Here is a 25,825-nt window from a genome sequence, read left to right on the forward strand (position 1 = left end):
TTTTTCCAATGGAATATATATCTCATTTCCAAATGGCATCTTTGTAAACTCAAATCAAACTTATTTTTCCAAGTAATTGCTATATATTTTCTCGCTACAGCCAGTGCTAATCTTAAAAATGTAATTGGGTACCTATTGGGTTTCAAACTCAACATTTTAAAATTACCTAATAAAAATATTGTTTGATCCATTGGCAATTTAATCTTAAAAACTTTCTCTATGAATTCAAGTTGTATCCAAAAAGGTTTGACAATATCACATAACCAAACAGAATGTAAAGAAGAACCTACTTCTTTATGACATCTAAAACATAAATATGAAGAAATTAAGTATATCTCTTTAATTTTTCAGGAGTTAAATATAACTGATGAATAAAGTTATAATGAACTAACCTATGTTTCAAAGTAACAATCTTAGTCATTCTATCTTTACATAAATTTCCTGATTAATTACTATCCCCAAATCTTTTTCCCATTTTAATCTAGACTTCTGTAATCTAACTTAAACATTTTATTCTGTAGTAATGAATACATTTCAGATATAAATATTTTTCAAATTTAGACTGTTTTGGCAACCTTAAAAGTATTTACAAAATTTTCCAATAATAAAGCTCGAACTTGATAATAACAAAAAAAGAGTATTTTGTGTAATTTCATTTTTCTTTCATTCTTTGAAAAGAAATAAAATACAACCAGCTTCATAACAATCTTGTACAGTTTTAATTCCTTTCTGGTCCTATATTTTCAAAAACTGGTTATTAAATGTAAAAGGAAAATATTTATACTGATACAAAGGTTTCCTATTTCTTCATTCCATAATTCAATTAAATGTGTCAAAATAGGTAAATTATAAATATGTAAATATGTAATAACTTGGCATTCCATTTATAAATAAATTGCTCCATTTTTTTCTCACCAATTTTAGTTAAATCTATTAGCCCACATCAATAGATTCTTAAAATCAAACATTCTTTTAATAAACTTTAATTGTGCTGCTTTATAATAATTTTGAAAATTCAGAAGCTGTAGACCTCCCAGTTCATATCTCCAAGTTAAATTTTGAAAAGATACCCAAAACATTTTATCTTTTCATAAAAATTTCCAAACTATAAAATTCAAATCTTTGAACAAAATCTTTTGAGGAACTTTACAAGGAATAGATTGAAAAATATATTGTATTCTAGTGAAAATATTCACCTTGATACAATTAACTCTACCTATTAATGTTATAGGTAAATCTTTCCATCTACTTAAGTATTTTAATTTTATGAAGTAAAGGTAAATAATTTAACTCTTACAAATGATCTAAATTGTTATCCATCCTAATACCTAAATATTTAATTTGATATGACCATTTAAATTGAACAATACCTTACAATAAGTATAATCAACATCAATCAATGGCATAATCTCACCTTTCTCCCAATTAATTTTATAACCAGATATTTCTCCATATATTCCAACCTTTCATTTTACAATTTTAAAGAATTTTGAGGTTCTGTTAAATAAATAAAGACATCGTCAGAAAATAAATTAATCTTAAATTCCTTAGATTTCACTTTAATACCTTTAATATTAGTATCTTATCTTATCAATTTAGCCAAAGGTTCAATTGCTAATGCAAAAAAAAAACGATGCCAGAGACAAAGGGCAACCTTGTCTAATAGATTTTTCTAATAAAAAAAATGATATTTTGCCATTCGTCATCACTCTAGCAGAAGGATTTTTTATATAAAGATTCAATCCAACTAATAAATATTGGTCCAAACCTAAATTTTTCCAATACTTCAAATGAAAAAAGCTCCGCTCTAACCTAACCTATCAAGTGCTTTTTCAGCATCTAATTATAAGACTATTGGCAAGTTGGATTCCTCCACAGAAATAGGAATCAAACTAATGAGTTTTGCAATGTTATCTGCAGATAACTTTCTTCTTGAGTACAGTTTACAGTTACTGCTTAGTGGAAATTCTGTCTGCCCCGTATGAAAAAGAATCTCAGGATTGAATGTAATGTATGTACTCTGACAATAAATTTGAACTTTGATCTGTGAGGAAAGATTATCTAAGCTTACAACAGGATCCAGATCAGTTGGAAAGGTGGGCCAATGAGTGGCAAATGGTATCTGAAAGTGTGAGGTGTTGCACTTTGGTCAGGGTAGGAGTTGGTGTGTAGAAGGTGACCTTGGAAAAAGTGAATGCTTACAGTCTTTTTCCTAGAGTAGATGATTCTAAAACTGGAGGGCACAAATTTAAGGTGAGAGGAGAAAGATTTAAGAGGGACTTAAGGGTCAACCTTTTTATTCAGAGAGAGGTCCTTATCTGAAACTCATTGCCAGAGGAAGCTATAGAAACAGGTACAATTATTAGATCTAAATAGCTTTTGAATATTAAACCCATGCAAGGATATGGACAAATAAAGGCAACTGGGATGTCCAGAATGCCAACCCAAGTTGGCATGGTCCTATTGGTCTGAAAATTCTATTTTATGCTGTAAGACTATGCCTTTGCTCTTTCATTTCATCTCCCCTACTCCAACACAACTTTCCTCTCCCATGAATAGACCAAATGTGTGTCCAATCTGTCAAACCAGAAATTTTTTTTTCTCTTTTTTGATTTTTCACTTTGATCAGAGAGAAAATTAGTATGACAAATGATGTTTTCTATCACAGAGTAAATATTTTTGGTGGGCACTCAAATATTTGCAGGAATTTAAAAAGAAAACAAAATATGTTTATATTTGAGTGTCATTTTAGTTCAATCAATTTCAGTGTTTCGGATTAAAGAATTTGGTTTTCAAGTTGATTCCAGAAAATGTTTTGTTCAGGATATTTTTCTTTTTATTTGGGTATTAAGCTCTGATAAGTTGTGATAAAGTTGTGATAAGACTTTCCAAGATTAGGAAACCATGGCAGTCATAAAAAGTCTGAAATTGATTACTTTATCTTATCATAAAGTAGTCTGTATTCTTCCATGTTTGATAATTAACAGAAATAAGTTTTTGTAATTCCTACTGGAACTTGTTATCTAAAAATTGTGTTGCAAAATATTTCTAAATATTAACAAACATTTGGAACAGTTATTTTCTTCCATGGTAAACAAACACATTAACATTTAGATTTGACATTGCAGTTAACCCAATTATTTCACCACTTGTAATATTGTACACATTAGCACAAGAACATTCAAATTAGTTTGGCATCTTGGAAACATTACATAATTCAATTCAAGATAAACTAATCACACCCATCTAATATTAATGATCATAGAATTTGAAATTTAATTGCACTTTAATTTTAGCTTGATGTTTGTGCAGTAGCCTTTACATCTCTTCACATACCTTCATAAAAGCTCCAAGGGCAGATTCAGCAGGTACCCTCTGATCTGTCTAGAGGGTACACTCAGAGGTCACTCCACCTCCTCCAATAAAAGCTGCTGAAAGCGGCTGCAAAGGGCAGGCTGATGACGTGATGACATTGTCAGCCTGCGACCCAAGCACAAATTTTATATCATTGTGTTCAGATACAGGGGAATAGCAACCTGGATTTGTCTCTGAAGGATCATTTCTCTATTAATACGAGTTATTACTCTACTCATATGAGTGATGGCTAAAGTTTTTATTTCTTTTGGGTGGGAGGGAATGTCTATATTAATTTTTCACTTGCCAGCACGTATGTTTGACGTCACTGTGATGGGCAGCACCACTGCACCACATGCCTCACCTCCCTCAGCTCCGGAAAATGGTTCCTGACTCTGCTCTCCATTAAGGTAACATTGGATCTGCATTATAAGCCGTCACCATAAAAGGTAAATTCACCTTTTTTTTTCCTTGAGCCGGCTTTAATGCTGGATTGCTCCATAAAAAGGCCTATTGATGAGTGCTTTACAGGTTGCTCTTAAGACATGGGAAGTGACTTATATCAGTAAGTTACCTCCAATACTATGTGCTTTAACCTCACAGATCAATGTCCTATGCAGGGATTTTATTGAATACTTTTTTTTGAAAATCTGAGTGCATCATGTCCAGTGGATTCATCTAATTTTACTACCCAAAGGAAACTCATTTTTATTTTCTTGGTGACATGTACGTCGTTAGGTGGAAAAACTTGTTTAAAGTTATAAAATGGAAGTTTTGATGAAATAAAATGAGGATAAATAAATTCTTATTGACTTCAAGGGCAACATTTGAAATACAGTAGAGAAAGGTTGCTTTGGAAGGCGACTGAAATATGTACTGACACATGGAGAGATTTGGTGGCTGAGATTGAGAAGAGTTCACAATAGGGACAATGCTGAATTTCTTCTAAAAGTGTAAGATAACTTGCTTCCATCACAGTCTTGTGAACAAGAGTGTGCTGTGCATTGGTGCTAATCTGTGCTTCTAGCCAGTAGTGACCCTAAATGATTTAAATTGGCCAACGGCAAGATGTGCACTAATGGGTGGCTGGAATCCAACCTTGATTGACAGATGATGTGATGTGACTTCCAAATAAATTTCAGACAGGGAGGACACGTGATTGGTGAGTTTGTCATACTCTGCTACAAGCAGAAACGTGGTGGGTTTTGTTAATCTTGCAAAAAAAATCTTAGAGCTACTTATAAAATACCCTGTCACAATGAGAGTTGTTTGCTGCTGAAGAGAGGATTAGAAGCATTTGCTGGAGAATCATTTATTTATCTTAAAGGAAGCCTCTGTTCTGTTGGGAAGAGTATCAGGTTCACAGAGAGATGTGTCTGGACGTAAGTGTTACAATCACACATAACTAATTAATACATGGGAAACAAATGGGAAAAATGCTAAATGGTACTCGATTGCTATTTCACTTAAGCAACGATATAGACGTTCACCTCTGACTTGGGTTAGATTCCAACGATAGTGAACCTATACTCTATAAGCTTACACACTTGAGAATACACACTACAAACAGGGACACTTACATACACCTGGTTCCCTGTACCAACGGGGGTATGGCTCTCCGCAAATACTGATCTATTGCAATATTACAGTTCAGGTTCAATGTAGTGAATACCTTACCCATGACACTTTCAGCGACGTCCACTGTAGCGACCTGGCATGGTAGCTTGGCATGAGGCTTGGCAGAGAGCAAGAGTGTGCTGTGTACTGGTGCTAATCTGTGCTTCTAGCCAGTAATGACCCTAAGTGATTTAAATTGGCCAACGGCAAGGTGTGCACTAATGGGTGGCCGGAGTCCAACCTTGATTGACAGATGATGTGATGTGACTTCCAAATAAGTTTCAGACAGGGAGGACACATGACCACCCACAATACTCACATTCCAGAGAGGCAGGGAGGCCACATTTCCTCCACATACAACATTCCACTCCTCGGAAGTCACATTTGTCTGCAATCACTACAAAGACAATCAATAATTAATTCTATGTACGTGTTATAAATATAATAAAAAAAGAACAAAAAGTTGTATTTATATAAAAAAAATACCAATCAAGCAGATCAATATATACACAAGTGCCCTCTGCATGCTGGACAAGACTCGTAATCAAATTCAATAACAATGCCTCACCAGCTTCCACCCCCCCCTCAGTCCAAACAGTCGTGTTTCCAATGGAGAAGCGTGCTGAGAGAGTTGCTCCCTAGTGTCAGAGGGGAGGGTAGAGAAAGAAATTTGTCTGGTCTCCGACTCAAGGGCCTGATTTCTCCGGCTTGGCTGGCAAACGTGAGGTCCCTGCTATCAGGCAGTTCAAGGTGATCCATCTGGTGCCAGAGCCCTCTCATGGCTTGTGAGTCCTGCGCCTTGGCCTCGCACTTGCGCACTCCATAAGCACAGACCCCCGTCACTGGGCTATCCGATGGTGAGGCAAGGGGCAGACTGACAGACATATATCCAGGGTGTACCCAGGGCACCCCATTTTCCTGGGATGTCTGACACCAGGATGTTGTTCCTGCTCATGTTCTCTTTAAACGGGTGTTACAAGTGCTTGTGTTGGATCCCTGTAATGATAGCCAGGAGGAGTCGGGAATGAAAGTTGGCCAATTAGTGATTTTAAATAAAAGCTCCTGAAGTGCCCACCCCATGAGTTTTTTTCTGGTAATGGGAGGGCTGAGACGATGCTGTGATTGTCACAGGAAACAAAATATATATGTTTCTTTCTAGTGTTTGATCTGTGATACTCATCACCTATAACAGTGAACTGTAACTCCAATTCCCTGAGAGTGCTTAAAATCCTTATTACTGCAGCTCAGGGTGATTAAAAACGAGAACCACAAAACAAAAGGTCCATTACAAATTCTGCGCCCAGAATGTGTATTTCAAAAGATGCAATTGAATGTTGAGGTTTAGGTTTCCATGGCAACAGCTCTTGCCTGACTTGCTGAGAGTTCTTCGTATAACAAGTTACAGGTGTTTCTTGCTGGTTAAACAGGACGGTGTGGACAGGAATCAGTGATGGGATTTCAGCGGTCTGTTTTGATGAGCATTTCGTAGACCCTCACATTGAGAAGAGAAAGAGCTTGAGGGAAAATCTTCCCCTTTGGAGGGGGGGGGGTATTTGGGAGAGCTCAAAGGATAGATAAACCAGGAGCCACCTCCGAAGGTGGAGGACCAGAGGGGAGGCTGGACCAGGTCAGAGTGGGCAGTGCTCGGGAAGATCTACCTCCATGGGGCTAAACCCTGCAATGCTCTGTCCACAGAGCACACCGGCATTGTGATGTCACCGAACTTCCCCTCAGCCCTGCAGAGTTCAGTGGGTGCTTCCAGCTCCATGTACTCTGATCCCTCCAGGTGGGTAATGGGTTAACCAGTCTTTTTTCCCCCAGTCGCAGCTCCCCTGAGGGGCAAGACCACCCATCTAAGGTCAGGGTGTGTGGTGGCAACCAAATTGCCTATCAAGGCACCTGTCACTTTCATGCTCCCCAGGAAGTAATGCTCATGAGCACCCCTGTTGATGCCCATAGTCAGCCCCTAACAACCTGTGTCCCCAGGCTAATGGTGTCCCACTGCAGCTGGCCATATTGGCTCATTCTAGGAAGGCAGGGAACCTGGCCTAGACTGCAGTCACCACCCATTCCCACAAGGAACCTGGCGGCATCCGCAAGGTGTTGCCAGCCGTCTGTTGGTCAGACTGACAGCCCAGGGCACTCACTTCCTGTGGAGGGAGAAGGAAATTGGGGGCCCCCTCATCTTCCAACTGAAGCAGCGGCAGGGCTAAGTGTTCACCTGGCCACTGGTGGTATCGGTCCCCTCGCCCAGTTAGCCCCTTAGCAGGGTAATCCTGGGACTCCCAATATCTCACAGTGACCATAGACATACCCACCTGAGGGTTGGTGGGGTGCCCTCATGGCAGGCCTGGGACCATGTGGTTACTGGTCGGGCTTGCAAAGGCTCGGGCACACAGGGAAGATCTGTCCTGGAGCCTCCCATGTGTGTGGCACTCAGTTTCTTCATAGTTATCACCATCCATCTCCACATACCCATCCCCCAACTACGTGTCATCCCCTCCCCCCTGCTGGACAATGGCTCGGACTTTCCCTGGGTCAAGATACAAGTCAGACCAGCAAGCTGCTTGAAGTTGTTGAGTTTCAATCAGCTTGGAAGCTGCCTCCATGACTTTAATTTCTAGGTTGGTCACTTGCCCTTGGGCAATCTGCACTGCCTCTTGCAGGGCACAACACTGATGCTGCTGGGATTCTATACCTATCTTTCTGTGCACCCTGATTACTTGACTCTGGCGCCTAAGTAAGGGATATCAATAACCACAGGACTCCTCCACAACTCCTTCCCCCCTCCCCCCCAACCAAGTCCTCAGGGGAAGCCCCAGTAACTCAGTGGGGGGTCCAACCTGCTGACCCAATCAACTGGCATGGAGTGGCTTGCTAGCCACACCACCAAATGGCTGAACCCCTGATGGTCATCGGTCCACTCAGGAATTTTTATAATCTGACCTGGGGTCCCTTCCCTATCTGTGGGTCACCTCCTGCTGTCCCCATTGGTGAGCAGATACACCATCATACATGCACCCAACAGGATGGGGAGAGACACACACACACACACACACACACACACACACACACACACACACACACACACACACACACACACACACACACACACACACACACACACACACACACACATTAATTTAATCTTCCACGTTGTTAGTACGATCTTCATGGTTAAGACTCCACATGATTCCAGTCTGCTCTTTGAACCCTGCTCGCAGCGCCAATTGTATTTGGAGGAGTATCAGGTTCTGTGGGTTCAGAAAGAGACCAGTCTGGATGCAAGTGTTACAATCACACGCAACTTTAATTAACACATGGCAATCGTGAACCTATACTTGACACACTCACACTCACAGACTCTTACACACACTCGGTTCCCTGTACCAACGGGGATGTGGCTCTCTGCAATTCTACGGATCCGATTCAGTGTGGTGCCTGCGTTATCTGTGACATTTCCAGCTATGTCCACAGCGACAAGGCATGGAGCAGTGTCCAGGGCTTGGATCACAATTGTTGTATACAGTGCTAATCTGTGGTTCTAGGAAATTATTACCCTAGGTAATTTAAATTAGCCAATGGCAAGGTGTGCAGTAATGAATGGCCTGAGTCCAAACTTGATTGACTGGTGATGTGACTTCCGAATAAGTTTCAGACAAGGAGGACACATGACCACCTGCAATACACATATTCTAGACAGACAGGGAGGCCACGTTTCCTCCACATACAATAGCCTCCAAAGATGATCGCTAACAATGATCACGGACACAGGGTTTTTTTTTTGTTCCTTTTTGAATTGCTAGACGTTAATATTGCTTCATTTGCAGAGGCTTTGTTTTGTCTATCTATTGTCTGATTCTGGATTTTTCTACAGGGATTTGAATATAGCCGCAGTGGAAATCCTTCACGAAACTGTTTGGAGAAAGCTGTTGCAGCACTTGATGGAGCAAAATACTGTAGGTCTTGGTACTTGGTATCTCTATTTATTGTTTTTGCTGTTTTACTTGTAGGGGAGGCTATTAATGCATAAAAGGAGGTCATTTCTGCTTTTCAAGGTTTTTTCTGTTCGTTTTGCATACTGTGGAAGAACTGGTATTGAGCTCAGCAGCATGCATTCTCTATTTTGTTTGCATTGTTTCTGAAATAGCTTTGAGTGTTTTGGATCTTACTTTCTCACCCTTCATCTGTATTAAAATTTCAAAATGAGAGGATCCCTCAATACAAGATCATTAATATCATTACACAGGACCAAATGGCCTTTCCCTTTGAAATCTGTTGTTCCAAAAAACTATCCCAGATGCATTCTTTGAACTCTTTCTCAAGGTTGCCTTGTCTGACAAATTCAAATATAAATGGTGTTTTTAGGTTAATTGAAGTATCTGGGTGTCAAGGGTTCATGGGCCAGGAAGACCTGTTACTGAGCTGTATGTCTAAATTTAAAAAGAATCAATATATGGGTTAAAGTCCCCCATGATAATTGCTGTTCCATTCTTGCATGTATCAGCTATTTCTTTATTTATTGCCAGTGCCACCATGTTGCACAAATAGGGTTTTATTAAAGCCGTTGGGAACTTTAGACTATAGCAGGGAGAGGTTAAAGATAACCTTGAATATTCTTGCCAGCTAATATGAAGGTTTTCAGAATGCAGTCAGGGTTCCATCTGGGGCCATTCGCTTTCCACAGGTTTGCTCTTTCCACAAGCTGATTTGATGTTTGTGTCGATAACCATGGTGCCCCTGAGGCTGTCGTGGCTGTCATTGACTAACTGGTCTTTTGTTCAAAGCGAGTGTAGAATGAATTGAGCTCATCAACAAGCGATATATTGTTGCCTGCTATTCTGCCCAACTTTGTAGCCCATGGTACCATGCATGCCTTTCACAATTTATAGATTTCTGAGGTTCATGTAAGACTCTAGTTTTTATGTGGATGTGGTGACAATTGCTGAGTAGTTCCAACATTTTCTATTTTTGTATTATGCATTTAATTTTATTTGGTAGGTTAATGTTTGGCTTGTTCTATCCCTGTCTGTAGGTTTGGCATTTGCTTCTGGTTTGGCAACTACAATGACTATTTCTCATCTTTTAAAGCCTGGCGATGGCATTATTTGCATGAATGACGTATATGGAGGTACACTTTATTTCTTTTGTTTTAGATTTGTGTAAGGACACGAAATTAAACTTCATTGCTTATCTGAAAAGGGTGGACAGGGAGCCAAAATACAACAGTGAACCTCTTTGTTGACTTTCCAAATTGATCATCCAACTGATCAATGAATCCCATATGATTTAACCTTCTGTACCATCCAGGACCTTGTCAAAAATCAAGTCCATGTAGTCATCATCTACCAATTTACCCTTGTCACTCCTCTTGGTCGCCTCTTTGAAAAGCTTATTCAATGTATCGTCATTTCTCATGCACAAAGTCATTAACTATTCATAATTTGCCCTTGTCTTTCCAAGTGCAGGTAAATCATCTTTTAGATCCCCTCCATTCACTTTCCTACTACTGACGTGAAGCTCACAGACTTGGTTATCTGGTTTGTCCTTGCAACCCTTCTTAAATAAAGGCTCTAGTCTTTCAGTATCTCACCTTTGATACAAATAGTACAAATATCTCTGCCAGAGTTGCTGAAAATTCTTCTTTAGCTTCCCAAAATGTCCTAGGAAGTACTTTCAGATTTATTGTTAGAGTACATACATAATATCACATGCAGCCCTGAGATTTTTTTTCCAGTGGGCATGGCAGAATGACCACTAAGTGGAAGTACAATAAATAAACTGTACACAGTGTAAAACATATAAACAAAGAACTGTAAGCAGATAATGAAAATGTAAGCAAACTGTCATACAGAGAGAACAAAAAGAAAATCAATAAAATGCACAAGTCAGAGCCTTTAAATGAGTCTCTGATTGAGTTTGTCTTTGAGGAAGTCAGATGGTAGAAGGGTAGCTGCTGTCCCTGAACTTGGTGGTGGGCTTGATCTAGCCCTAGGAATTTATCCATTGTTGTGAGGTTTCAGGTTGCAAGTACCTCCTTATTTATAATGTGGATATGTTTCAAAGTATTGTTGCAGGTTAAGCCTCTATTATCCGGGGCTCCATGGTCCAGCATGTTTTGAATTTGCTGCCATTAGTACAAACTCCTTACAGACAAAGTGGGACTCAAACACTGGTTTCTGATCACTGGCTTTGTAAAGCTTGAATCTGCCGCGATCAGGACAGATTCCCGCTCTGTCTATAAGGAGTTTATACTAACTGTGGCAGATTCAACCTTTACTGTATTTTAGGCACTGCCTACCATATTCCATTGACTTGCTTGTGGTCTGCTTTCTATCTCAAAATCTCTTCATTTAGAGTTTAATAGATATTTGGAACATGAAAATTATTCATGATGTAAATCATTGTGATATCCAGGGAAAGGAATAATGTGGTCTTTTGTTGTTCTTGTATCCTAGAAACATAGTATATCAGTATTTTAGGTGAAGAAAGGCTAGTGAGATCTTGCTATAACTAGAAAACAGTGTTATTCAATATATTCCTCCAGATCTGTTTAATTTTGAACTACAGGTACTAACAGATATTTCCAAAAAGTTGCATCTGAGAATGGTGTGGAACTTTGTTTCGTTGACTGCACATCATTGAAGTGCCTGAAGGAAGCAATTAAACCAAACACCAAGGTAAGTGGAAATAGGGAAAGGTGCAATACGTCTAAACTGTTTATCTGTTTCTTTCCATTTTGATCATCTGGTGCAGCAACTGTGGGTTATTTTGGCCACAGAAATCAGTTAATTCATTGTTCATAAAATTGATAGGTGCAATGTCTTTGAAATAAAGCCTAGTTAATAGCGAGGTGAGATATCCAGTTACCAAGTTTTTGTTATCAAGGTATGGAATACAGTTCAGATTGGTGCATGGTGTAATTTGAAATAGTGAAATGGCTAGGACTATGTGGCTGTGGATTAATTTTTTTATCAACAAATGTAGAGTGGTGTATTTTATTTTCCTGAAATGCAAAACTGAGTTTTGTTGAAAATTAAATTTGTTCATTCCTAGTCACTAAAAGAATATCATGAGGGAGATATGTTTTGACATATCCTAGGGGGTAAAAGTGCATGAATGGATTGGACGTTTTTCTAGAAAATAGAAGAAATGAACAGGGGTTTGGAAGTTTTCAGTATTCAGCAGTAAAATAGGGCTCTCATTGTTGTGACTTTTTGTGCATTCAGTACGACCAGATGGAGAACAGTAAGTTCAGACTTTTTGGTTTCGAAAATGCAGTGTTTGCATAAATAAGTGATTTTTTAAAAATATTATTCACAGAATTTTTTTAATGAGCACTTATTTAAAAAAAAAATAAGACTTTTCAGAATACTTGATTAAGATGTTTGTTAGACTGATTATCAGAATTGATCGTCGTTCCATTACTCCAGCCCATCTCCAAACTCTTGCTAATTGATTATTTTGTATATGCACAGGGTGGGAAGTGTACTTGTCAAACTATAAATTACCCAATGGAACATTAATCATCATTCAAGCCCAAAAAGGTAACATGTGGAAATTGTAAACTCAGAGTTCCTATTGTTGATGTGTAACAGGTCAGAAAACTCAAGGTACACTCTCTGGATACACAATGTAACAGGTCAAAAGATTGAGAAAGAAGATTGATTGGTGGTTGGGTATTTTATTGGATGGAGGCCACAACTGGCAAACAGCAATTTTGGAAACTCTAACCACAAAAGCATTGTCATTGGGAATTTTCAAGTTGAAATGTGGAAAAGTAAAGAGTTGAGTGACCAACAAAATACCATTGTTACCACTTGGCTGGATGCAAGAAGAGTCCACTGCTGTCACAAATACCACAGTGATGTGCTAAGGTTCCTATTTGTGTCATTCTGACTAGGCAGAGCTATCATAGAGCATCCTTTATTGAAGGCAATAAAATAACAAATGGTATATGTTGAGAAGAGCAGATAGAGGTAAAGCTCTTAAAATAAATTTAATATGCATTCTTGTATTAGTGGAAAATGGTCTTCATTTAAAAAAAACCCTCACTAGTCCATAACTGTTCCACGAGGTTTGTCATTGAGAAAACAATTTTGTAAATGTTTTCTTTGTCCATCCTCCAGAAAGCAACAAGTAAGAGACCCATTCGGGATAACTTCTACCTCTAATCTGTTATGGTTATTTTCACAGCTTGTCTGGTTGGAGTCCCCTACTAACCCGATGCTAAATGTTGCTGACATTAAAGCTTGTGCAGAAGTTGTGCACCAGCATGGAGACATCATTTTGGTGGTGGATAACACCTTCATGTCACCCTATTTCCAGGTAATAAATATACAGGATATTAATTGACTACTTTTCAAAATATTCTTTTACATTTATACTATGGGTTAATTTTTTTCTAATTTGAAATAACATTTTTAGGTGACTGCATATTGTTCATGGCGTATCTGATTCTATCCTCTATACATTCCAGGAAATGTTCAACTACCAAAGTTACAATGTTTCAAGGTCTCCAACTTTGTTTATTTATTTAACTGTAATTTTTCATCAATTAATTAACATTCAAGTTACCTTAAGATAAGGATTTGTTCTGGTGTTGGAATCAATGCACATCTTGTAGTGAGTGTGTTCTCTTCAGAATACTTTCCCTTTCACTGGTGAGGAAGACACAAAATCCCTTTAACCTCTTGAATCTGATGTGATAACAACGGTTAACTTTTTTTTAACTTCTCCAATTTCATTAGTTCATATGTATCAATATTATTTGACGTTTCTAACCTCATCCTAACCTCCATCATTTCGCTATTTTCTGCCTATGTACTTTTTTTTTAAACTTTATTTAAAGATTTTATCACAGGAATAAAAAGAAAAATTACATTTAAAGAAAAAATATAAAATGCCTATGTACTCTTCTTGCAGATTATTATTGTAGTATGAACCAGTGCTCTTCAAACAATTTTAATGTAACAACAAATGATGTCCTCTCAGCACATACTTGCAGAATGACCCTTAACATTAACTAAGTATGAAGTATCAGTCTTTCTATAATATGTCATCAAGCCTACATCAACCAGAACCCCTTCTGTTTTAATAAAATCTCCCTTGCTCTCCTTTCCCATATGGCTTCCCATGCTGCACCCAGAAGCACATCATTTGCTGATTACCAGTGATGATTGGATTTACTTGCTGGTGTAACATTCATACAAGTTTTTCTTTGCACGATTCTAATAAAATGTTGAATTTCTCATAATGGCCAAATCCATTGAATGTAGAATATAGAAATGTACAGCACAGCACAGGGTGTTGTGCTGACATACAATATATTCTACAACTGCCTAGAATTTCCCGACTGCATAACTCTCTAATTTTCTCGGTTCCTTGTAACTATCTAATAGTCTCGAAAAAGATCCTATTCTACCTGCCTCCACCACTTTTGCCAGCAGTGCATTCCATACACCCCCTCTCTCTGTGTAAAGAACTTGCCTTCTTGCATTCCCCTGTACTTCTAAACACCTTAAAATTCTTCCCCTGGTGTTAGCTATTTCATTTGGCCATCCACATGGTCAATACCTCACCACTTTGCACACCTCTTATCAATCTCTGTCACTCCAAGGAGAAAAGACCAGATTCACTTATCCTATCCTCATAAAGCATGCTCTCCAGTCCAGGCAACATCCTTGTAAATCTCCTCTGCACTCTGTAGCGTCCAAATCTTTTGTGTGATGAGGTGACCAGAACCGAACACAGAGCCAAACGATCAACACAGGCCCACCTCAAGGATGCGTGCTTTGCCCACTGCTCTACTCACTCTGCATCCATGACTGTATGTTTAGGTATAATTACCGGCACCACCTACGGCTCCTAGAACGCTTCCACCAGCGTTGTCTCCGCTCCATCCTCAACATCCATTGGAGCGCTTACATCCCTAACGTCGAAGTACTCGAGATGGCAGAGGTCGACAGCATCGAGTCCACGCTGCTGAAGATCCAGCTGCGCTGGATGGGTCACGTCTCCAGAATGGAGGACCATCGCCTTCCCAAGATTGTGTTATATGGCGAGCTCTCCACTGGCCACCGTGACAGAGGTGCACCAAAGAAAAGGTACAAGGACTGCCTAAAGAAATCTCTTGGTGCCTGCCACATTGACCACCGCCAGTGGGCTGATAACGCCTCAAACCGTGCATCTTGGCGCCTCACAGTTTGGCGGGCAGCAACCTCCTTTGAAGAAGACCGCAGAGCCCACCTCACTGACAAAAGGCAAAGGAGGAAAAACCCAACACCCAACCCCAACCAACCAATTTTCCCCTGCAACCGCTGCAATCGTGTCTGCCTGTCCCGCATCGGACTTGTCAGCCACAAACGAGCCTGCAGCTGACGTGGACTTTTTTTTTACCCCCTCCATAAATCTTCATCCGCGAAGCCAAGCCAAAGAAAAAAGAAGAAAAAAGAAAAATTCAAATGCAATCTACAAATTTGTTAATGACACCATGGTTGTTGATAGAATCACAGATGATAATAAGGAAGCATATAGGAGTAAGGTAGATCAGCTAGATGAGTGGTGTAACAACAATCTTGCACTTAATGCTAGCAAAACTAAGGAATTGATTGTGGACTTCAGAAGGAGGAAATCAGGAGAACATGAAGCAGTCCTCATCAAGGGGTCAATGGTGGAAAGAGTTAAGAACTTCAAATTCCTTGGTGGCAACATCTCTGAAGATCTGTCCCATGTCGATGCAATCACAAGGTTCACTTTGTGGAGAGTTTGAGGAGATTTAGTATGCCGTCAAAGACTTCTGCAAATTTCCACAGGTGTACTGTGGAGAGCATTCAGACTGGTTGCATCACTGGTATGGAGGTGCCAATGCACAGGATGAGAAAAAACTAGAGAATTGTGAATTCGGCCAACGCCACCAATGGCATCAGGACGAGGGGCAATGTCTTAAGAAAGCAGCCTCTAACCCGAAGGACCCTCACCACCCATGCTATGCCCTCTTCACACTGCTACAATTGGTAAGGAGGTACAGAAGCCTGAAGACAAATGCCCAGCTGCACAAAAACAGCTTCTTCCCATCTGCATTCAGATATCTGAATGGACAATGAACCATACTCAGTACTTCACTTTTTCTTCTTTTGCACTAATTTATTTTTTTTAATGTAATTTATAGCAATATTTAGACCTGTAATGCTGCTGGAAACAACAAATTTGGTGATATGTTCATGACAATAAATTCTGATTCTGAAGTGGAGTCTAACTGTATTACTGTAACATTACCTCACTGCTTTTGAACTACTTATTTTTTTTCCACAATCCAGGCACAAAATGAATAGTTAATCTTCTTGGCACCCGCTTGCATCCCAGTTCCAATACACGATACCCCTTCAGTAAGACTTGAGTCGGTCGGTCTTCAGCAGTCCTCAACCTGGTGCAATTCCCTTCACTGCAGTTGCCCGCACCTTGCGTGGGTTTCTCACTTTGAGTCGCCAACAGCTTGCTGCCTGTGTGTTCTTCAGCCTCAGAGCCCCGCATTAGTCTGCCTTTGCTGTCACCATCCCATGGGTCAGCTCCACTACTTCTCTCATACTTGGAGGGGAGGGGATGGTCTTCCAGATTTCTGGTGCTCTGCACCAATCCTCTGCTTTTCTGGAGTCTCCAACCCTTCATGGCTGTTGCCGTACATAGACGCTGCCATCTTGGGTCCAGACCCTGTGGTCACAGGATTTTTAAAATAAACCACAGTTGGCTCCTTTATCAGGCTGCTTAAAGCCTGTATTGAGCCAATGACAGTCGGACCGGGTGGTTGGACTGGGGGAAGCACTGTGTCTCCACAGTTGGCAGCAGCGCTGCCATTATAGCAGCTCCAGTAGTGCCATTGTTCTTTTTTTGATGAGCTATGCATTGAGGATGCCTGTGTTGCAGAAAAGAAGCAGGTACTTCAGGATGTGAAATTAAAAATGTTGGGCTATGGTGATGGGAATTGGGAGAGAAAGGAAGGAAAATGAGATTTTGAATGAACTCAGCCTTAACACATTAGTTAGTATGACCACTATTTAACCTCTTTTTCACTTAAAAATCGGAATATAATTGCAGTGAATGGAATATTTTGAAGGCTAAATTTAATATTTTATCTGATTTAATTGTCTCATTAAAAAGATGTTTATTTTGATCTTTTTCCCCATTCCTTTAGCGTCCTTTGGCTCTCGGTGCTGACATCTGTATGTATTCTGCATCAAAGTACATGAATGGTGAGATAATTTGGAATTTAAAGCCTTGTTTATATTTTTAACATTATGACCTGATGTCTTTTTTAAAAAACTTTATTTAAAAGATAAGTAAAAATTATAACATAGTCTAAATATTCAAACAAAATAATTTTACAAAGATTTATATTAAAAAAAACAAAACACAAGAAACAAATTTTTTTTTAAAAAACAAAAAAAGGAACAATAAAAAAAAACCTTCTTCCCCACCCCCTCAGCTAGCTCCCTTAAGGGTAGCCAACAATATAAATCATATATATAAAAAAATATATAAATGTTAATAACAGTTCAAAATACATCTAATTGCATATATTTCAAATACGGAAACCACTTATCAACAAAAATGAATAATTATCATGTTAATTATAAGTAATTTTTTCCATAATGATACAAGCTTTCAATTCATTATGCCAGCGTATTATATGAATTTCTACATTATCTTTCCAAGTAATAGCAACACATTTATGCGCTACTGATAACACCAAACGTACAAAAGCAATTTGAACTTTATCCAAACCCTTTCCCTTTAATGAATACAAATCTCCTAACAAAAAAATCATTGGATCCAAAGGTAATTTAAAATTATACAATTTTTCCAAAACTATTTTAATTTCTTGCCAAAATGGTTGGACTTTCACACAGGTCTAAACAGCATGTAAAAAAAAAAGTACCAATACATAAACCACATCTAAAACAAGATTCTGAATTACTAAACCCATTTTTAAAAAACTTTTCCGGGGTCAAATACAATTGATGTAAAAAATTATAATTGACCATACCATATCTTACATTAGTCAATTTAATTACATTGTCCTGACATGTTCGCCCAATCATCTTCAGGAAAAGTAAACACCAGATCAGTCTCCCATTTAAGTTTAGATTTTTCCCAATCTGACTTATCCATATTGTCTTGTAATAAATTATACATAACTGAAACATAACCCTTCTTTGGTATAGTAGAAGTCAAAGATTCAAATTTTGACAAAGTAGGTAAATACACCTCTCTACCATAATTATCTTTCACCAAAGCCCTAAGCTGATAATACACAAATAAAGAATTTAAAGGTATTTCAAATCGTTCTCTCAAGTGAATAAAAGAAAGAAATTGTCCTTCTACAAAACAGACCTGTATTGTCTTTATACCTTTAGAATTCCAAATCTTTAAATAACTATTAAATATTGAAAAAGGAATAAGCTGATTATTGTATAATGGAGTTAAAATTGGTAATGTATCTTTTGACCCTAAATTTTATTTTTATCCAAATCTTTTAAAAATGTTTCAGTATTGGCATATCATATTCCTGTAATAAAATCAAATTCCTACAGAATATAAATTCATGTATCTCTGTTCTAGGTAGACGTGATATCTCCACCTTAGCCCAACTAGGTGGTTGATCCAAATCCATCAATCTACTAATAAACTTCAACTGAGCTGCCTTATAATAATTTTGAAAATGTGGCAATTGTAAGCCACGAAATGCATATTTCCAAGTAAGTTTGTAAAACGCTACTCAAGCTAATTTACCTTTCTACAAAAACTCTCATACTGCTTTATTCAAATCCTGAAAAAATCTCTTTGAAGGCAAACAAGGCATTGACTGAAATAAATATTGAATCCGAGGAAAGATATTCATCTTAATACAATTAACACGTCCAATTAAAGTTAATGGAAGATCTTTACATTTAATTAAATCTGCCTCAATATAGGTACATAATTTAATTGATATAATGATTGATAATCATTGTTCACAAACACACCTAAGTATTTGATTTTATTTGTCCATCTTAATTTTGTGATATTTTTAAGTTCAGAATAATCTTCTACTCCAATTGGTAAAATTTAATTTTTATCCCAATTAACTTTATATCCCGACAATTCTCCAAATTTCAATAAACACTTCTGTAACTGTTTCAACAATCTCACAGGCTCTGTCAAATATATCAGCACATCGTCTGCAAATAGATGAATTTTATATTCTTCATCCTTAATCCTCATCCCTCTAATATCCTCATTTTGTCTAATAACCTGTGCTTACGGTTCTATAGCCAATGAAAATAGGGCTGGCGACAATGGGCAGCCCTGACGAGTTGATCGAGTCAATTTAAAAAGTAAAGATGTCTGTCCATTTGTTACCACCCTCGCAATCGGATTCATATATAAAGCCTTAACCCAACCAATAAAGAAAGGGCCAAGTTTAAACTTCTCTAATATATTAAATAAAAAGTCCCATTCAACCCTATCAAAAGCTTTTTCAGCATCTAATGCAACTACCATAGGATGACTAGGTTGCCGCCGATAAACACTGATCAAAGTAAGCAATCAAAGTATATTATCTGAGGCATTTCTATTCTTAATAAAACCTGTTTGATCAATTTGTACTAATTTAGGTAAATATTTAGCAAGTCTGTTAGCTAATACTTTTGCCATAATTTTATAGTCTACATTCAATAAAAAAATAGGTCTATATGAAGAAAAAGGATCTCTGTCTTTCTTTGGGATAACAGTTATTAAAGCACTCGAACACGATTCTGGTAACTTCTGATCTTCAGTAACTTGATTTAACACTTCCCCAAATATATTAGAAAATTCATCATAAAAAAGTTTATAAAATTCTACAGGAAACCCATCGTCTCCCGGGGACTTACCATTAGGCATTTCCTGAATAGTTTCCTTGATTTCAAAATCCGTAAATGGAGATTCCAACTCCTGAATAACTTTCACATCTAATACCGGTAACATTAATTTAGATAAATAAAAATCAATAGAACCATTATCCTGTTTCCCCTCAGAAGTATATAATTTTTGATAAAATGAATAAAATTGGTCATTAATTTCCTGAGGCTTGTAAGTTATTATTGAATTCTTCTTAACAGCATTAATATGTTCAGCTTTCAATTGCCAGGCAAGTACCTTGTGAGCCCTTTCCCCCAACTCATAATAATGTTGTTTAGATCTATTAATTAAGCACTCAAACTGTTAAGTTTGTAAAGTATTATAGCGTAATTTTAGCTTCGTTGATAGGACTTTTTTTAAAATCTTCTGTTGTATCCTTCTGAAAGTCCTTCTCTAGTTCAGCAATCTGATTTTCCAACTGTAAACTTTCTGCCATATATTGTTTCTTAACTTTCATAGAATAGCTAATGATTTGTCCCCTCAAATAAGCTTTTAAAGCATCCATACTATCAAATGACTCTTTACAGAATTAACATTTTCAGTCAAAAATAAAGAAATATGCTCTTTTACAAAAGTAACAAACTTTTTTTTTCAATAACATTGCATTAAACCTCTATCTATATGTCGAACGTACTATCTCCAAACTTTCACAAGAGAAGATTAATAATGAATGATCTGATATAACTCTACTTTTATATTCAGTTCGCAGTACCCTACCCTGAAAATGTGCTGATACCAAAAATAAATCAATTCTGGAAAATGAATCATGCCTTGAAGAATAAAAAGAAAAATCTTTCTCTGTAGGATTAACTTTTCTCCAAATATCTACCAAATTTAAATCTTTCATTTACGCATTAAGTTGTATTGCCATCTTTGACTTCCTTATACTCTTCGGATCCAAAACACAATTAAAATCACCACTAAAATATTCTCATTAGCCTGATTTAACAAGAAAAAAGCTTCTGAAATAAACCGCTCATCATCTGTATTGGGTGCATATAAATTAAACAGTGTCCAAAATTCTGCAAAAATTTTACAATTAACTCTTAAAACTCTACCATCATTCACTTCAGTAGATTCCAATTCAAATGGTAAGTTCTTATGAATTAAAATCGCTACTCCTTTTGCTTTAGAATTAAAAGAAGAATAAAAAAACTTGACCAACCCAATTTCTTTTCAATTTCAAATGTTCTTTCTCAGTCCAAATGTGTTTCTTGTAAAAAAGCATAATCAATTTTCATCTTTTTTATATACGTCAATACTCTCTTTTTATTGGGTTATTTAACCCCTGAACATTAAAAGTTACAAAATTCAATCTAGACATAATTTTAACTATTAGTAAATACACACACTAAAAAATTAAACTCTATAAAAATAATGCTCCCCTTTATAATCCTTCAAAGATTTTTTAAAAAGAGGGAAAAAAACCCTCTTTAAAAAAAAATTAAAAAAAAACATATGCAGAAAAATCCACCCAAAGGTAGTATTACCCTAAAAAACTGGATGTGGGAAAGCCACTGGTGGCAGATGACTAAACAAGTTTTCAGTGTCATCCACCACCCCCCCCCCCCCCCCCCAGCCGGATACTTATTTATTATATAGATAAACACATTCAAATATAGTCCATATCTTCAACCCAGTAACTCCACACCCAACGATTGCTCCGGATCTTCGATATCAAGAGGATTCTGTATTTCTTCTTTCTTTCCATTTCCACTGCTATTTCCATTTCTATTTAATCTCCTTTCAGGAGACAAAGGCTAAGAACAACCATTTCTTCTCAATTCTGGCAGAGAGTTCGCAATAACTAAGGGATCAAGATTATTTTCAAAAAATCAAGATTGAAAGTTTCCATAAAAAACCTTCAAAATTGCAGGGTAATGAAAAGCAAATTTATAACCTTTTCGCCACAGTACATCTTTAGCCGTATTAAATTCTCACCGTCTACGAATAACTTCCTGACTCAAATCAGCATAAAAGAACACTTGTTTTGAACCATTAGTGGAGATAGATTTTGTCATGCTTTTTGTACTGCCATACGTAAAATCATTTCTTAATCCTGGTATTTTAAACAATGAATCAAAACTGCTCTTGGCAGTTGTCCTGGAAGTGGTTTTCTTCTCAAAGGTCTATGAGCCCTATTTAACTCCAAACCTTTAGGAAAGAACTCTTTACCAAAAACTTCTGGGATCCAGCGTTTAAAGAATTTTATAGGATCAGAGCCTTCAACATCTTCTGGAAGACCAACTATCTTCACATTATTTCTCCGACTCTGATTTTTCAAAGAATCAATCTTCTTCAGTAAGTCTCTTTTTTGAATTCCCCAATCTATGAAAGATCCTTCCATTTTTTTCTCTATTACGCTCCACTTGACTTTTACACTCAGAAAAAGCTGTTATCAATTTTCTTAAAATTTTCTTGTACAGTATCAACAGATTTTATACATCTAATAATGAAACTTTTGACTACATTCATATCTTGCTTCATATTTAACATTTCTTCACATAAAGTATGCATCTTCATTTTCACCTCCATAAATCCTTGATTCATTTGATCTGATATTTGTTTTGACATATTACCCATCTGATAGGCAATCCCTTCCAGAACTGTAAATACTGGATCCATACCAGATTCCGGTACCACTTTTTGAAATTTACCTTCATAGGTTGCTGGCTCCCCCTGCTGTACGTATTCTGCGAAGGTAAGTAATTCCTCTTCTTCTGTCAGTGTAGATGCCTTGACAGTCCGGCTGTGGATCTGGACACCTGATGCCGGCACCCCGTCCTCTTTGGGGCGCCGGCACTTGAGCTCCCCCGCAGCCCACACCTTGTCAAGGAGCTCCCGGACTCGTGATGCTCCAAGCAGGCCGGGCAAAGCTACGGGGTGCGTCGGAGCATCTTCCAATGCTACTCCGCACATCCCCAGGCTGCCCGGCAAGATCATGGGGCCGCGGGTCCCTCTGTTGACCATGTCGTCCACGTGCACGGCTTCATGTGTGCACGGATCGGCAGCGGCCAAGCTCACCAGGGTGCCAGCGCTATCTTGCGGGAACAAGGTCGGCGCCGGTGTCAAGATCGGCCGAGCTGGGGTCCTCTGGGCCTTGGGAATTGCCAAAATCGACTCTGAGGATTCCATTGTACAAGTAGACCTCAATTCTTCCATACTTTTAAATAGCAATTTCTTTTGGAGTTGAGCTTTAGATTTTTTTACATTAGTTGCCATAGTAATTTACTATTGTTTAAAAAATTTAAAATATTTTTAACTAATTTTAAACAACTTAAAGTTGGGTGTTTAATGTTCCAGCTGGGAGAAGGTGGAATACACATCTTGCCTTTATGTCATCTTGCCACGCCCCCCCCACCTGATGTCTGTGAAGATAGCTAAAGTCCTGCTATAACATAGTGATAATTGATTTGATATTTGTGATTTATTAACCTTAGTGCGAAAATATCAGTATTGTTCACTTCCTAGATTCTAGTTGTCAAATACTGCACTGCTGCAAAAATCTACTCTTAAAAACAAATGACTGAATGAATTTGCTTTTTTTTTCATTTTAATGTATATTTAATACCCTGTGATATCATTTTAAACTTTGTCTACCTGTGATGTTTTGTGACCATTGAAAACCTTCATCCATGATGGAAACTGAACTCTTTCTGTACATTTCTTTTCAACTCTAGCAATTTTGTCACTAGTTCTTTTAATTTTTCTTTTCTACTTTCCCTGACTTTCAAATCTTCCTTGATTCACTTTAAGATCCTACCCTGGACTCTGGTCACTTCTTTTCCCCTCCATCCAGCTCGTTGTATCTTTGTTTTATATTGTGACTTCAAATATGTGTTTTGTTTTGGAAAAAAACACATCTTCTACAAGTATGTTTTTTTAAAAAAAACTACTTAGGCTCTTCATTCAGTCCCTTGTCCCTGTGTGGCCATTCAGTATTACTGGGGGCCATTTCCTTGCATTAACACCATAATCCCTTTATTCCCTTAAATGGGGGGGGGGGGGGGGGGAAATAGCAATCTCCTGAATTGAATATGGTCAGGAACTGAGTCTCTGCACCCTTTTTGGGTAGCAAATTCTGTCTCTTTTCATTCTGCAAGAAGGAATTTTTTTCAGCTGTCATAAATGGCTGACCCCTTATTATTAAACTTACCCCTGACTATGCTCTATGCTCCCAAGCTGGTAGTTGACAGGAGGGTGGAAAGATCAAATCCACATTCATTTATTAAGCACTTTAAGAATCTTGTACATTTCTGAGATTACTTCAAGTATAGCCTAGTGTGGTTAATCCCTCTTTGGAGGAATCCCAGGAATTGAATAATATGGTGAGCCTTTGATGCAGTTCCCCTTTCCCTATCTTTCAGACATAGACAATATTTAAAGAAATTCTATCAGGACTCCATTTAATTGAATAAGATGTCCTCAATCCTCTCACATTAACAGCTAGCATACCATTCATCTTCCTAATTGCTAACTACACCTGCATGTTAACCAACAGTGATCTGTTTGCAAAGACACTCAAGTCTCTAAACACCAGCATGCTTCAAACTTGCTAACATTTTGTCAAGTGATTGTCACCTGATCGTACAAGTACAAAACGATGAAATGGTGTTCTCTGGTCCTCGGTGCAAAAACATAGACACAACCCATTGACAAACAATAGATATGCAGGTCAGTATTTAATCCATACAAATAAATAAATATTGTTTCATGAATATGAATGTCTCAGATGGTTAGTGTGAGTAGTTCCTTTGTTTGGTCAGTTCCCATGGGAAGAAGTTGTTCCTCAGCCTGGTGGTTCTGGCTTTGATACTTCTGTATCTCTTTCTGGACAGGAACAGCTGAAAGATGCTGTGTTCAGGGAGAAAGGGGTCCTCAATAATTTTGCACACCCTCTTCAGACAATGATCCTGGATGGGGGGGGGGGGGTGGGGGGAAGGAGGCTCCAGTGATCCTCTCTGTCACTCTTATGATCCTGTGGATTGACTTCCAATCCATTTCTCTGCAGCAACCATACCACACTGTGATGCGGCTGGCCAGGATGCTCTCAATAGAGCTCCTATAGAAGGTTGACATCATAGTGGCTGGTAGCCTTGCCCGCTTCAGTCTTTTCAGAAAGTGCACTCTTTCTCGTTGGTACCTCAATATATCACTTTAGAAAAGTTTCCTGAACACATTTGACAAATTCTGAGCTATCCAGCCCTTTAACAATCCCAATATATGGAAAATTAAAATTACCTACTATCACAATTTTGTTTCCTGCAGCTGTTTGCTATCTCCCTGCAGATTTGCTCCTCCAATTCTTGACTACTATTGGGTGTTCTATAATACAACCTCATTGATATGGTCAAACTTTTCTCATTTCTCAGCTCAACCCATATAGCCTTATTAGATGATCCCTCTCATCTGTTCTGTCTGAGCACAGCTGTGAAGTTTTCCCTGAGGAACAATGCCACTACTCCCCCTTTCATTGCATCTGAAACAACGGAATCCTGAAGCATCGAGTTGCCAGTCTTGTCCCTCCTGCAACCAAGTTTCACTAATGGCCACAATGAAATAATTCCACCTGCTAATCCACGCTCTAAATTCACCTGCCTTTCTTACAATACACCTTGCATCGAAATAGACACACCACGTACAACCCTTTGATTTCTGTCTCTATATGTCAGTTTTGTTTTAACGTTTAATTTAAAGCATTAAGTTTTTTGCTTGAAAGTTATGTAGCTGGTGTATGATCCTTTTCTTTTTTCCCCCTTAATTTTCTAGGTCATACTGATGTGATCATGGGCATGGCTTCCTTGAATCGTGAAGATCTTTATCAAAAATTGAAATTCTTGCAAAATGGTAATGATTTACAACTCTAAATTCTATTTATAAACTAATCCAAAATGTTTTGTAATAGCAGGTTAACTTA

At 37.9% G+C, this 25,825-nt stretch overlaps 1 protein-coding gene and 1 long non-coding RNA gene across 4 annotated transcripts in view; one reads left to right on the forward strand and one right to left on the reverse strand.

Annotated features, from left to right (window-relative positions):
• Positions 1-25,825, forward strand: part of LOC138763749 (cystathionine gamma-lyase-like) — a 109,781-nt gene that overhangs the window by 62,680 nt on the left and 21,276 nt on the right. For all 3 annotated transcript variants that reach the window (XM_069938450.1, XM_069938451.1, XM_069938449.1), the window contains 6 exons: positions 8,849-8,930; positions 10,007-10,102; positions 11,542-11,651; positions 13,168-13,299; positions 17,162-17,219; positions 25,678-25,755. In XM_069938450.1, the coding sequence (XP_069794551.1) occupies positions 8,849-8,930; positions 10,007-10,102; positions 11,542-11,651; positions 13,168-13,299; positions 17,162-17,219; positions 25,678-25,755 (556 nt within the window). The remainder of the gene's footprint in view (positions 1-8,848; positions 8,931-10,006; positions 10,103-11,541; positions 11,652-13,167; positions 13,300-17,161; positions 17,220-25,677; positions 25,756-25,825) is intronic.
• Positions 3,257-7,519, reverse strand: LOC138763751 (uncharacterized). The gene is made up of 3 exons (XR_011357766.1): positions 7,290-7,519; positions 5,291-5,368; positions 3,257-3,480 (listed from the first exon to the last, which is right to left on the reverse strand). It is a non-coding gene; the product is annotated as an uncharacterized lncRNA (long non-coding RNA).

Source organism: Narcine bancroftii, chromosome 5 (genome assembly GCF_036971445.1).
Source record: "Narcine bancroftii isolate sNarBan1 chromosome 5, sNarBan1.hap1, whole genome shotgun sequence".
Classification (NCBI taxonomy): domain Eukaryota; kingdom Metazoa; phylum Chordata; class Chondrichthyes; order Torpediniformes; family Narcinidae; genus Narcine; species Narcine bancroftii.